Here is a 15350-nt window from a genome sequence, read left to right on the forward strand (position 1 = left end):
AGATCTGCAAATAAAACATGATGATACAAAATGACAGGGCAGCACAGTAGCATGGTAGTTAGCACAATTGCTTCACAGCTCCAGGGTCCCAGGTTCGATTCCCGGCTTGGGTCACTGTCTGTGCGGAGTCTGCACGTTCTCCCCGTGTGTGCGTGGGTTTCCTCCGGGTGCTCCGGTTTCCTCCCACAGTCCAAAGATGTGCAGGTTAGGTGGATTGGCCATGCTAAATTGCCCTTAGTGGCCAAAATTGCCCTTAGTGTTGGGTGGGGTTACTGGGTTATGGGGATAGGGTGGAGGTGTGGGCTTAGGTAGGATGCTCTTTCAAAGAGCCGGTGCAGACTCGATGGGCCGAATAGCCTCCTTCTGCAATGTAAGTTCTATGAATCTATGACATTATGTAATAATGCTTTCTGTATCAAAAAATGACTTGATTTTTGCATGTATTATACCCTTTAAATTACAGATATATTGACTCGATCTCTGCAATCTCACTGTCCCTTTAATAGAGATGAGGAGTGAAACACTCCAGCAACAAATTCAAATACAGATGCACAGGTCATGTTTGTGCCACCATTTCACTTCTTAATGTACATTCATTTTATCTTCCTCTTTTAATTCACTTTTTATATAGGTTGCAATTTACTTCTTTCTAATTTGAATTTTGTTATTTTACTTTCCTCTGATGTATGAAGTTGTAATCATAGGACATCTTTTCTGTTAACCTTCATTTTTTATCCATTGCAATTTGATGAAGGAATGAATTATTCCTAAAGTTTTGCTTCACATGGGGAACTAATTGCGAACTTGAGGACGGAGAACAAATTATCAGTAAAAAGGGAGCTGTGAGCCACAAAAAAATATCTTGGACCATCTTGGTTCAGTCAGAATTTGCCTTCTGCAATTCCTATTACAGTTTTCACGTGAGTTTATTTTCTTCCCCTTTTAAAGGGGTAATGAAGATGAAGCTCTAAAACTTAAGTGGAAAAATAGAAGCTTTATAAAAATGTAAATATCATTTCTTTTAGCAGAGGAAAGGAAACAGAATTATCCGAGCAGCTGGGTTTTCTGTGGAAGTTTGAAGTATATCCGTGTGGGGTCACAAAAGCAGAAACCCAACAACACTAACCTCTATACCAAATGTTTCTTTCGTAGAATCGCAGATGACCGAGATAGTTACAGGATGTCCATGGAAAGAGGCGCCGTGAGGTAGGATAGTCCGAGGAACAGAATATAGATCCTGCACAAAAGATGGTCACAAATTTAACATAAAAGAAACCTTAACCCCGAGATAAAGATGGTGCAGTGGGAAAGAACATGGAGATACCAACAGCCACACTATCTCAGAACAGAAGTCTGACATACTTTAATTGTCCACAAATTTCCAATGCCAGAAACAAGGTGCTTCTGTACAGGAAGCAAGGAGAATCATCAAGTTGATGCTCAGAATTTCTCCAAAGACAACTGATTAAGTTTTTAAAAATGACAAAGGACTTTGAATACCAAGCCTCTGCTTATATTTTGTCCCCCTATTTTTAGTGAAAAATATTAGTACAGTACAAATACCACAGGCCTACTAGCTTGCCTGCCCCCACTTTCCAGACTCTTCATGCTTTGATGCCCCAATTTATTTATTTTACACAATTAAACTTTTGTCTTTCTTTAAAAATGGGAAGACTTGATTAAGCACTTATTTTTCCTGGGAATATTTTTCTCTTTATGTCTGATGCTCACTGTTACCATCTCCTTCGCTTTTCCGTTCTGCCTGGACTTACTACACTAATTTCAATAATAAATCCACTTCCTTTGGGCTCTAGCCCTATTTGGACATCATCGCATGGCCATAAAGTTGCTGTCACCTGAGAGCTTCCAAGCCTGTCCACCCTTCCCCCTCCCTTGTGACCGTTAACCTTTCTCTAGTTTGTCTCTCATTCACCCATGTTTTAACCCATGTCAGGACTTCATTCCTTTGACTTCCTATATTTTCTAGCTTCTCCCTAATCCCAGTATTTCTTCCCATTTAATTAGCTCAGTCTCCAACCCACACCTATTTTTCCTTTCTTCAATTAGGCAACCTTCCTCCTCTAGACTCCAGTGTCCCAAAATCTGGTTCAGTTGTATTCTGCCATCTAATTCTACGAGAGCTGAAGGGCAGCAGAGGGGAGCCGCTGATTGGCTGTTGCGGCGAAGATTTGCATCAGTGCATTGCGGTCACTGTATCCAGAAGGTGGTTTGTGGAGGAGCTGTTGTCAAGTGACAGTTAAACCCCAAACATTTCTTCAGTGTTTCCCTCCCTACCTCCTCCTCTAACAAAAAAAAAAATCACTGTAAGGATCCCAGCCGAGTAAAGATCAAGAGGGAGACACGAGGGCAGGTTGAAGTAGAAAGAAGTTGAACAGTGACGTCACAGCCAGCAGGTAAGTGATTGGCTGGTGGCTGGTAAGTAGTTTTTCTTTTCCCTGAGGTGTGTTGATAAGGTAGGGTTTTGCTATTTCTATTTTTGTTTTTATCGTGTGATTGGTAACAATTTTTCTTTTTTTTTCTTTTTCATTTATCTATTATTTGATATTATAGTTGGACTAAGTTAACCTTAAGATTAAAAATGGCAGGAGATCTCAGACCCGTGTTATGCTCCTCTTGCTCAATATGGGAGCTCAGGGACGTGGCTGATGTCTCTGGCTCCTTCACGTGCGGGAAGTGTGTCCAGCTGCAGCTATTGTTAGACCGCATGACGGCTCTGGAGCAGCGGGTGGACTCACTTTGGAGCGTCCGCGCTGCTGAGGAGGTCGTGGATAGCACGTTTAGTGAAATGGTCACACCACAGATTACGATTGCTGAGGGAGAAAGGGAATGGGTGACCAAAAGGCAGAGAAAATGCAGGAAGGCAGTGCAGGTGTCCCCTGCGGTCATCTCCCTCTAAAACAGGTATACCATTTTGGATACTGTTGGGGGGGAGATGGCTCACCAGGGGAAGGCAGCAGTAGCCAGGTTCATGGCACCGTGGCTGGCTCTGCTGTACAGAAGGGCGGGAAAGAGAGTGGAAGGGCTATAGTTATAGGGGATTCAATTATATGGGGAGTAGATAGGCGGTTCTGTGGTCGAAAACGAGACTCCTGAATAGTATGTTGCTTCCAGGTGCACGGGTCAGGGATGTCTCAGATCGGCTGCAGAACATTCTGAAGGGGGAGGGTGAACAGCCAGTTGTCGTGGTGCATATAGGCACCAATGATATAGGTAAAAAACGGGATGAGGTCCTACAAGCAGAGTTTAGGGAGTTAGGGGCCAAGTTAAAAAGTCGGACCTCAGAGGTAGTAATCTCAGGATTGCTACCAGTGCCACGTGGTAGTCAGAGTAGAAATGAAAGAATAGGGAGGATGAATGCGTGGCTTGAGAGATAGTGCAGGAGGGAGGGGTTCAGATTTTTGGGACATTGGGACCGGTTCTGGAGGAAGTGAGACTACTACAAATTGGATGGTCTACACCTGGGCCGGACTGAAACCAATGTCCTTGGGGGTGCTTTTGCTAACGCTGTTGGGGAGGGTTTAAACTAATGTGGCAGGGGGATGGGAACCAAATGAGGAGGTTAGTGGACAGTAAGGAAGTAGTAACTAAAGCCTGTAAGGAACTAGATCATGAAGTCAGCGTGACTAAGGGGAAGAGTACGCCGGGTACAGATGATGAACGCAAAGGGACTGGTGGTCTGAGGTGAATTTGTTTTAATGCAAGAAGTGTAGTAGGTAAGGCAGATGAATTTAGGGCTTGGATTAGTACTTGGGAGTATGATGTTATTGTTATTACTGAGACTTGGTTGGCGGAAGGGCATGATTGGCAACTAAATATCCCAGGATATCGATGCTTCAGGCGGGATAGAGAGGGAGGTAAAAGGGGTGGAGTTGTATTACTGGTCACAGAGGATATCACAGCTGTGCTGAAGGAGGGCACTATGGAGGACTCGAGCAGTGAGGCGATATGGGCAGAGCCCAGAAATAGGAAGGGTGCAGGAACAATGTTGGGGTTGTACTACAGACCTCCCAACAGCGAGCGTGAGATAGAGGTATAAATATGGAACCAGATTATGGAAAGATGTAGGAGCAACAGGGTGGTGGTGATAGGAGATTTTAATTTTCCAAACATTAACTGGGATACACTTAGTGTCAAAGGTTTAGATGGAGCAGCATTTGTAAGGAGCATCCAGGAGGGTTTTCTAGAGCAGTATGTAAATAGTCCAACTCGGGAAGGGACCATACTGGACCTGGTGTTGGGGAATGAGCCCGGCCAGGTTAGGGTTAGGGGTTGAAGGGATTACTTTGGGAATAGTGATCACAATTCTGTAAGTTGTTGAATACTCATGGACAAAGACGAGAGTGGTCCTAAAGGAAGAGTGCTAAAATTGGGGGATGGCCAACTATACCAAAATTCGGCAGGAGCTGGGGAATGTGGATTGAGAGCAGCTGTTTGAAGGTAAATCCACATTTGATATGTGGGAGGCTTTTAAAGAGAGGTTGATTAGAGTGCAGGACAGACATGTCCCTGTGAAAATGAGGGATAGAAATGGCAAGATTAGGGAACTATGGATGACAGGTGGAATTGTGAGACTAGCCAAGAGGAAAAAGGAAGCATACATAAGGTCTAGGAGACTGAATCTGAAACGAGGAATCAAGAGGCTAAAAGGGGTCATGAAATATCTTTAGCAAACAGGGTTAAGGAAAATCCCAAAGCCTTTTATTCATATATAAGGAGCAAGAGGGTAACTAGAGAAAGGGTTGGCCCACTCAAGGACAAAGGAGGAAAGTTATGCGTGGAGTCAGAGAAAATGGGTGAGATTCTTAACGAGCTCTTATCACCGAGGAGAGGGACATGACGGATGTCGAGGTTAGGGATAGATGTTTGATTACTCCAGGTCAAGTCGGCATAAGAAGGAAGGATATGTTGGGTATTCTAAAAGGCATTAAGGTGGACAAGTCCTCAGGTCCGGATGGGATCTATCCCAGGTTACTGAGGGAAGTGAGAGAGGAAATAGCTGGTTCCTTAACAGATATCTTTGTAGCATCCTTGAACACGGCCGAGGTACTGGAGGACTGGAGCATTGCTAATGTTGTCCCCTTGTTTAAGAAGGGTAGCAGGGATAATCCAGGTAATTATAGACCGGTGAGCCTGACATCAGTGGTAGGGAAGCTGCTGGAGAAGATACTGATGGATAGGATCTATTCCCATTTGGAAGAAAATGGGCTTATCAGTGATAGGCAACATGGTTTTGTGCAGGGAAGGTCATGTCTTACCAACTTAATAGAATTCTTTGAGGAAGTGACAAAGTTAATTGATGAGGGAATGGCTGTAGATGTCATATACATGGATTTCAATAAGGCATTTGATAAGGTTCCCCATGGTAGGCTGATGGAGAAATTGAAGTCTCATGGGGTCCAGGGTGTACTAGCTAGATGGATAAAGAACTGGCTGGGCAACAGGAGACAGAGGGTAGTAGTGGAAGGGAGTTTCTCAAAATGGAGAACTGTGACCAGTGGTGTTCCACAGGGATCTGTGCTGGGACCACTGATGTTTGTGATATACATAAATGATCTGGAGGAAGGTATAGGTGGTCGGATTAGCAAGTTTGCAGATGACACCAAGATTGATGGAGTAGCAGATAGTGAAGGGGACTGTCAGAGAATACAGCAGAATATAGATAGATTGGAGAGTTGGGCGCAAAATTGGCAGATGGGCGTTCAATCCGGGCAAATGCGAGGTGATGCATTTTGGAAGATCCAATCCAAGAGCGAATTATACGGTAAATGAAAAAGCCCTGGGGAAAATTGATGTACAGAGAGATCTGGGTGTTCAGGTCCATTGCATCCTGAAGGTGGCTGCGCAGGTCGATAGAGTGGTCAAGAAGGCATACAGCATGCTTTCCTCCATCGGAAGGGGTATTGAGTACAAGAGTTGGCAGGTCATGTTACAGTTGTATAAGACTTTGGTTCGGCCACATTTGGAATACCGCATACAGTTCTGCTCGCCACATTACCAAAAGGATGTGGATGCTTTGGAGAAGGTGCAGAGGAGGTTCACCAAGATGTTGCCTGTAATGGAGGGCGCTAGCTATGAAGAGAGTTTGAGTAGTTTAGGATTATTTTCATTAGAAAGACGGAGGTTGAGGGGGGACCTCATTGAGGTCTACAAAATCATGAGAGGTATAGACAGGGTGGATAGCAAGAAGTTTTTTCCCCCCAGAGTGGGGGACTCAATTACTAGGGGGGTCACGAATTCAAGGTGAGAGGGGAAAAGTTTAAGGGAGATATGCGTGGAAAGTTCTTTACGCAGAGGGTGGTGGCTGCCTGGAACGCATTACCGGCAGAGGTGGGCACGATAGCATCATTTAAGAGGTATCTAGACAGATACATGAATGGGCAGGGAGCAGAGGGATACAGATCCTTAGAAAATAGGCGACAGTTTTAGATAGAGGATCTGGATCGGCGCAGGCTTGGAGGGCCGAAGGGCCTGTTCCTGTGCTGTAATTTTTCTTTGTTCTTTGTTCCACTTTCCCAGTTTTGCTTCCCATATGATAAAGGGGATTAACTAGAAAACAAAAACCACTGCACTGGGATTTATCCTGGTGTAAAATAAGATATTAAGCTTAGAGTATTAAATATGAATAAATCAATTAGTAAAAGAAAGGGCATTGCTATTTAGTGGAAATATAATCACTCATTTGCTCACCTCTATTGTGATCACGTATCTTTCAGCAAGTAACAGCAGCCGCTCAATTATGACAAGTTTACTGGACCTACAATTGAGAAGTAAACATTATGTACCTTGACACGCCCTTACAAAAACATAATGCACAGTTAGATTCGGCTTTTTGGTTCTTGGGGTGAATGGGATCAAAGGATATGGAGGAAAGGCGGGATTAGGCTATTGAGTTGGGTGATCTACCATAATCATAATGAATGGCCGAGCAGGCTCGAAGGGCCAAATGGCCTCCTCCTGCTTCTATTTTCTATAAAGTAGAACGTCCTAAGTACTGTACCATGATACTGAAATAGACAAGTCATTGAAACATAAGCACACAAAACTCACATGTAGGTAAAGACAAGAGGACGGCAGGATGGCACAGTGGTTAGCACTGCTGCCAAATGGCACCGAGGACCCGAGTTCAATTCCCGCCCTGGGTCACTGTCAGTGTGGTGTTTGCACATTCTCCCCATGTCTGTTTGGGTCTCACCCGCACAACCCAAAGATGTGCAGGGGAGGTGGATTGGCCACGCAAAATTGCACCTTAATTGGAAAACTAAAAAAATAATAATTGGGTACTCTAAATTTATTTTTAAAAAAGGAAAAGACCATCAGCGACATCCAAACTGGCTTACACTGCTGTGAAGCATAAGTGGATAACCCAACCAACAGCAGCCATGTGATGTCATTGATAGTCCAGGAGATCCCAATGACCATGCTTATATTTCCTGGTATTCACATGCGGTCTCTGCCCTGATAGAAACTGGGGCAGTCTTCTTTTGAAGGTTTGTTGAGAGTCAACACTCACCACACAGAGTAATGTGCAGCTTAAATAATTATACCTTATCTTGTGGGCAGCACGGTGGCGCAGTGGTTAGCACTGCTGCCTCACAGCACGAAGGACCAAGGTTCGATCCCGGCCCCGGCTCACTGTCTGTGTGGAGTTTTCACATTCTCTCCTGCAGGGGTCTCACCACAACCCAAATAGATGTGCAGGGTAGGTGAATTGGCCACGCTAAATCGCCCCTTAATTGGGGAAAAGAAAAAATTGGGCACTCTAAATTTTTAAAAAATTATACTTTTTCTAGGGCAAGGCGCGAAGAAGAGAAGAAAGCTAGGTAGTTTATTCACCTGAATGAGCCTGACAAAGAAATGTGTGTACAATGATGATTATGAATTGCTACCTCACAGACTTATCAATGAGCATTTTCAAGCCTCGAAATTCAATAAGCTAATTTGTTAAGCTTCAACAGGCATCTGAACTAACTCTGAAGAGTTTCCCAGGTGGCTATGGTCAAAATCAGAGCATATGTGTTTTTATTTTCAAAATCATGTAACCCATCAAGATTTAAAATCTAGGGCAGCACGGTTGCGCAGTGGTTAGCATTGCTGCCTCACGGCGCCGAGGTCCCAGGTTCGATCCCGGCTCTGGGTCACTACGTGTGGAGTTTGCACCTTCTCCCAGTGTTTGCGTGGGTTTCGCCCCCACAACCCAAAGATGTGCAGGATAGGTGGATTGGCCACGCTAAATTGCCCCTTAATTGGAAAAAATGAATTGGGTACTAAAAGACTTAATCTAAAACAGGAGTTTACAGAGTACAAAAATATGAGAATGAAGACTAGATTTACCTAGATGGAGACTGCACTGACGTAGCTACAGTAGGCATGGCTGTAGCTGTCAGCATTTTAGTTGCTCTTGTAACAGCATGTGTCAAAGTAGGGCCACCTAGTGCCGAACTGGCAACCTGCAAGAAATTAGCAAAATAGAAGATCATACAAAAAACAAGATCATAGTGCTAATAAAACACCAAGATTTAGATTCTCCACTTACCTCCAAACGTTTGTAACAGTCTGCTATGAATTTCTTATGAAGGGAAACAGAGTCCTGAAAGAGAAATAAAGTGGTAATGGGCAGTCTTTGGATTTTTGACGACCGACATGACATTTTTTATATCTGGAATTCATTTCTGATGTTTTATCAATAACTTCAGAGAAACTAAACACCTTCAAAATGGAGCATCCTCAAGCTGTAATCCCAGTTTGAATGCAAAAGCAATTTTTCCTCACCATATACCCTTTTTTAAAGCACATTTATAAGGAACATTAAGTAGCAGAAATAAAGATGATACTCTTCACATTTGGCAATTTCTTGTCACGCAGCCCACTTTTTAAAAAATCTGAAGCAGTGCCAAAATACTTAGCTCTGGCATGGTTTTACTCATTTTCTGATACAGTTCAATCTCCACATATAAATTAATAGAGCATCACACTTAATGAGCAAAATCATTCGACACAATTTTAATGCTAGACAATTTCAGTTTCCTGGCGTAACCTTCATCAGTATCCACTACAATAGAAGGTCCTCGGCTTACACTTCATTTTTTTGAAAGAATCAGAATTATGGCTAATGAATTGATGCAATAAACTCACAAAACACTCAAGATTTGCAAGTCAGAGAGAAAGCTATGAAGACAGACGCAAAGCTCATGGAATGTTAAAGGCTAAAGGTAAATTTAACCAATTTTAAAAAATTCTTTCATGGCACTGCTGGCTGGGCCAACAGTTATTGTCCAAATGCTCTTGAGGGGCATTTAAGCGTAAAGAATCATTTATCCTGTCAGGATATCCATTTCAGACACACTTGGCTTTTGCAGTGTACCTTTTTTAAACGGGGATTGAGGCTGATGTAGCTGTAATTAATGATCAGATGGATTGCTTCATGGGCAATTTCTTCATCTGGTGACTCCATGGCAATTCTCCAGATGAAGTCCATCCCTGTTAGCTCCAGCTTTTCAACATGCTGGTCATTGGAAACAAAAAGGTACAGCAGTTAATTGTCCCCACCCAAGCAGCAACTCATTTAAATTTCTTAATTGTGCCATGCATTTCCTAAAACAGTCCTTAGCAGTACAGATCAACTGAAATAATGACCACTGTTTTTGGGAAGTAATGCACGAGGCACACACTTCAACAACTGTTTGTATAAAATACTCATGCAGTCAATTCCTTCCATGAATACAATTCAGTTATCGACAGAACATGCTCATTTTAAGCCAGAGCAGGTTTGGGGATATTCTACACATGATAAACCATCCCATGCAGTTTGTGTTGGTGACCTTTCAAGGCATTCGCTTTCCTACTTCTTTGACCAAGCTTTTAGTCATCTGTCCTAATTATCTCATTGTGTGTCTCAATTTCATGTCTGGTTTCATAATGGTCCTGAGAAGCAACTTGTTTTTATTATGTTAAAAGTACTATACAAATAAAAGTTTTTTTTTTAAACTTCAGAGTACCCAAGTTTTTTTTTTCCAATTCAGGGGGAATTTAGCCTGGCCAATCCACCTAGCCTGCACATCTTTGGGTTGTGGGGGTGAGACCCACGCAAACACAGGGAGAATGAGGAAATTTGGCATGTCACCTACGACTCTCACCAATGTCTACAGGTGCACCATAGAAAGCATTCTTTCTGGTTGTATCACAGCTTGGTATGGATCCTGCTCTCCTCAAGACCGCAGGAAACTACAAAAGGTCGTGAATGTAGCCCAGTCCATCACTCAAACCAGTCTCCCATCCATTGACTCGGTCTACAATTCCCGCTGCCTCAGAAAGGCAGCCAGCATAATTAAGGACCCATGCACCCCGGACATACTCTCTTCCACCTTCTTCCGTCAGGAAAAAGGTACCAAAGTTTGAGGTCACGTACCAACTGACTCAAGAACAGCTTCTTCACTGCTGCCATCAGACTTTTGAATGGACCTACCTCGTATTAAGTTGATCTTTTCTCTACATCTTGCTATAACTGTAACCTTATATTCTGCAGTCTCTCGTTCCTTCCCTATGTACGGTATGCATTGTTTGTACAGCATGCAAGAAACAATACTTTTCACTGTATACCAATACATGTGACAATAATAAATCAAATCAAATCGAAATGTGCAAACTCCACAAGGACAGTGACCCGTGGCTGGAATTGAACCCGGGTCCTCAGCGCCGTGAGGCAGCAGTGCTAACCACTACTCCACCCTGCCGCCTTATACAAATAAAACTGTGTTGCTGAAAAAGGATGGCACTTATCTGCCTTCTCTGCTGACCAAGGTTTGCTGGGATATATTTTGATTATCAGATAAATCAGATGCCCGTTACACCTAACCCATTATTGCAGGATAAGATCAGATAGATCTTTGCAGCTGGAATTCATTTTGATATTATGAGCTAGCTTGCTGGCAATTAATCTTCTGGGAGGGAGGGAAATCCAACGGGGCCACCGCTATATAAAGGCAGCCTGAAGATCAGCTGGAAAATGGAGACACAGCACCATGAGAGTCAGTGGTGCAAAGGGAGGTATATATTTCCCATTTTAAGTATGATCTAGTTACCCTTCCAGAAAGCCAAGTGCATAAGACTGCCTCAGAAATTACCATGGTCTGCATCCTGGTCATCTTGGGGTCAAAACACCTCCAAGCCATCAACAGGCATCACACATGCCATCGAATAAGTCAAAGCAGCCTTTTAACACACATGCCATAGCCACTGGAGTAGCTTGTTGAAGCACTAAGCTTGGTAAGTGCTTTTAAGACAAGGATATGCAAAAAACAGTGTTTTATGGATTTCAATGTAAGCATGCGTGAGGTTATTCAGTGTTAAGTGATGGGGGCAAAGGTGGGAATTAGGTGACAGATTCACCATAATTGCAATGAATGGTGGAACACGCTGGAGCTACTAAATTATTTATTCTTGTTCCTGTGATTGGCACGGACGTATTTCACCTGAGTGATCAATTATATGATGTTGACAATTGGTAAATTATAATCTTCACACACAAATTTCCAAAAGCATTATATCCAGAAGCAGCTTCTGACTTTCTAATGTTAGTTGGGATTGTAGCATTGTTCATATTTGGACAGATCCAATTTATTGGCAGGTAGGAAGATTGGGGGAGACATAGGGAACATAGATTATTCAGCTGAAGCACATTTCAATAAGCTGCTGGCAGTGAGTGCTTCCTGCAGGAAACTTGCCCTCTCAACTCTTCAACACCTTAATCATCACCTCCATCATACTGAAGACCCATGTCCAAGGTAGCTCCATCTTTTGCCCCCTTGCAGAGTGAAGTTATGCAGCACAGAACAAACCACTATGATCAAGAGACACTCAGTGAGCTGCATCAGGCAACAGAAAGGTCATCTGAGGAGTCCAATGGTTTTCTCAATAGGGGCTCTAACCAAGGATTAAAATTGGTTGTAGTGCAGATCAGTTAGTCAGCGTGGGTTTCTAAGAAAAACCACAAGGGATTGCCTTGAACAAAAGCAGCCAGCTTGACCTGCTGTGAAAGAGCTGAGGGATTGAGGGAGATGGAGGATTGACACAAGATGTACGTGCCGTGGCAACCTCCACGACAGCAGGCACAGGCCCACATGATGTACTGCTGGTGATCACACACATGCTGCTTACTAAAGGAGGGGAAACCCATGTAATTAACAGTGGCAGTGAAGAAGGGGTTAATGCATGCAGTTATTGAGGCTGGTTAGTCCTGCGAGCTGAGAAAGCCTTAGAACACTACCCTACCACTTGTACATACCACGAGGAATGTGGTTAAACAATTCAGCCATAGCAAACAATTTTACGTAAGCATGAGCTGTACACTGACAGATGTTGATGTCCTGTGGCAGCTTTGAAGGAGCGGAGGGCAAAAACGTTCAGGAACTTGACTACAACTAGCAATGCTGTGTTAGCTGTTAGTTGGTTTCAGCAAGTGACATAACTGGCAGCTTCCCTAGAAAAGCACAGCCTGATAGAAACAAATTGTCTTCCAAAAATGTCCAGCTTTTTACCTGAGGATCCCTTTAAATTAGAGAAAATGATATCTCTTCCAGATTTGTGAAACCCATTATATGTGGACAATTTTAAGAACTGTGATTAGTAATCAAAATGGCGTTTGGGTAAAAAAAAAAGCTTGTATATGTTCTTAACTTGTATTCTTTACGCTCCTACTGGTTATGGGTGGAGTTCTCAATGCCCAAATTGAGGTCCACCTGAAAATCACGGAGCGAAAAATTGGCATTTTTTTTAAAAAACGATGTTTACACTACCACCCCATTCTTCCCAAAAGACAATGTGGTTGTCAGACAGAAGTCACTCCCATTTTCTGAGGGAAGAGGGTGGAATTTAAAGGCCGTAAAAAAATCCATCATACAATATCACAACATAAAAATGACAACCCTGTTCCATTTGCTACATCACTCCATTCTATTTTGACCTGTTCTCAATCTAGAGGGAAAACTTTAAATGCCCAAGCAACATTTTCAGCACAAGCACCAAATGAAAAACATCTTACCAGCTGAGCACCTTGTTTTTTCAATCGATGATCAGAAAGGTTTACAATCTCAAAAAAAGTTTTGAAGAGATTAAACCCTAAAAAAGAGAACACCAGGATGAATTTATAGAACTGCTGGTTACTGAGCTACATTGAATCAGTCAAGACAAACAAGGAATAGGATCAGGAGGAGGCCATTCGGTCCTTCGAGTCTGCTCCGCCATTCATTATGATCATGGCTGATCATCCAACTCAATGAGAAGGTTATGTGCTGCATGTTACCTACTTTCTTTATTATGAACTACTACACTGCCTCGTAGTATGAATTTGATGGTTTGGACCTTCAATTGGCCACTTGCCAAATGCAAGGAGAAAGAATACCGTACCATTCCCATACAACCCCTTGTTTCGTACCTGCATCAGACCAATCACTCATTCACTCAGTAGGGCAGTGGGACACATGAGTAAATAACTATTTTAAATATATCTTCCATAAGTATTAAGTAATTTAAACTAACTGCTTCTCCATGTCTGGCTCAACTCCTTAAAGCAGAAAAGTCTTCAAGAAACATAAAATATGGAGTTCTAAAGACGGACAGTGAAAACAAAAACTTGTGCTGGAAATAGCTGCAGGAAATTGAAATTGCTCACGATTACATTTGAATTTTGAAGATCCAATGGCAAAAGCAAAGTCAATAAAAAAGCAGAATATAGCACACAACCTTTATAAACAGAAGGTGATATTTTAACAAGGACGTCTATGACCATGTACTGAAAATGAATGATCCAGGTTTACCTAAAGAACATTTAGACTGCGAACCCCAAGGATCACAAGAATTAGGAGCCGGAGTAGGCCATTTGATCCCTCGAGCCTGCTCCGCCATTTAATAAGATCACGGTTGATCTGATTGTAGGCCCAACTCTACTTTCCTGTTTACCCCTTCTAACTATTGAAGCCCTTGTCATTCAATAATCTACTGAATTCAGCCTTAAACATATTCAACAAACCTGCCTCCACCATTTTCTGGGGAGAGAATTCTACAAACTAACGAATCTCAGAGCAAAGACCGCTCCTCATCTCCATCTGCAATGAGACACCCTTATTTTTAAGTGCACCCCCCTAGTTCTAGTCCCTCTCATAAGGGGAAACATCCTCTGAGCATCCACCATGCCAGGTCTCCTCAGGATCTTGTATGTTTCAATAAGATCTCATCTAATTCTTTTAAATGCCAATTTAGTGTAGAAATGCATCATACAAAATTATTTTGCAAGGTGTAAACCATCAATCACAATGCAAATTAGTTGCCAAAGGCAGCCTAGGATAGAAAAGATGTTGTTGCTTCACCACCCGTCTATGCAGGGAGATCCAGGACAAATTAAAGTAAGGCAAAAAATACTAAAGGTAGGGTAATAACCCTACATTCCATAAACTTCTGTTTCCATACTATGGGAATCTCAGCACACTTAAGTTTTACCTGCCCCATTTCACTCACTTATATCTTCTCATTCCAACCAATTCCCAAGAAATATGACAAACAAATCTCTTAGCAACATGGCTATTTGAGCACAAGGTCATCATTAGTAAACTGATGGGCAAATATTTCAAATTAGCACCTAATTATAAAGTACTTGTCGTCAAAATAACAATTACAACATTTACATTTTTTTAAAAATTTCGAGTACCCAATTCATTTTTTTCCAATTAAGGGGCAATTTAGCGTGGCCAATCCACCTAGCTTGCACATCTTTTGGGTTGTGGGGGCGAAACCCACACAAACACGGGGGGAATGTGCAAACTCCACACGGACAGTGACCCAGAGCCGGGATCGAACCTGGGACCTCGGCGCCATGAGGCCACAGTGCTAACTCACTGCGCCACCGTGCTGCCCCTCAATTACAACACTTTAAAGCATTGGCTGTCAAGCGCATTAAAACATCCCAAGGATAAAAAATGCTCAAAATGGAAGGAAGTTAAATTTGTTCTTCTGAGTTAAATTGCCATACATACATACCATTCATAGTGATTTCATAGGGTTCCAGTTTGAGGATTTTCTCCTTAAAAAGCTGTTGCTGAATATCACTTTCCAAGTCTCCATGTCCTTTGGTAAACCATTCAAAACACAACTAAAGAAGGTTTGTTCAGAAAAGAGTTATATTTCTCAATCATTGTCTGGTGCTTCCTTTGAAAAATACTGAAGTTTACATGTAATAATAAGTGTATTAATTGATCAATGCAAAGAAAAAGCAAACTTTTAAAATCCCTTTTATAGACCATTTACTGTAACCATCCCTGAATGTAGAAGCAGTGAGAAAT

General features: G+C 42.4%; 1 protein-coding gene across 3 annotated transcripts in view; it reads right to left on the reverse strand.

The window, feature by feature from the left end:
• The window catches only part of usp24 (ubiquitin specific peptidase 24), a 260396-nt gene that overhangs the window by 114529 nt on the left and 130517 nt on the right, over positions 1 to 15350 (reverse strand). For all 3 annotated transcript variants that reach the window (XR_011948152.1, XM_072510705.1, XM_072510704.1), the window contains exons 19-25: positions 15049 to 15160; positions 13058 to 13134; positions 9383 to 9523; positions 8555 to 8608; positions 8353 to 8468; positions 6709 to 6775; positions 1127 to 1237 (exon numbers count right to left, since the gene is read on the reverse strand). Coding sequence is in view for 2 of the 3 variants with exons in the window: in XM_072510705.1 (XP_072366806.1) it covers positions 1127 to 1237; positions 6709 to 6775; positions 8353 to 8468; positions 8555 to 8608; positions 9383 to 9523; positions 13058 to 13134; positions 15049 to 15160 (678 nt within the window). In the remaining variant the exon portion in view is untranslated. The remainder of the gene's footprint in view (positions 1 to 1126; positions 1238 to 6708; positions 6776 to 8352; positions 8469 to 8554; positions 8609 to 9382; positions 9524 to 13057; positions 13135 to 15048; positions 15161 to 15350) is intronic.

This window comes from Scyliorhinus torazame, chromosome 7 (assembly GCF_047496885.1).
Source record: "Scyliorhinus torazame isolate Kashiwa2021f chromosome 7, sScyTor2.1, whole genome shotgun sequence".
Taxonomy (NCBI): domain Eukaryota; kingdom Metazoa; phylum Chordata; class Chondrichthyes; order Carcharhiniformes; family Scyliorhinidae; genus Scyliorhinus; species Scyliorhinus torazame.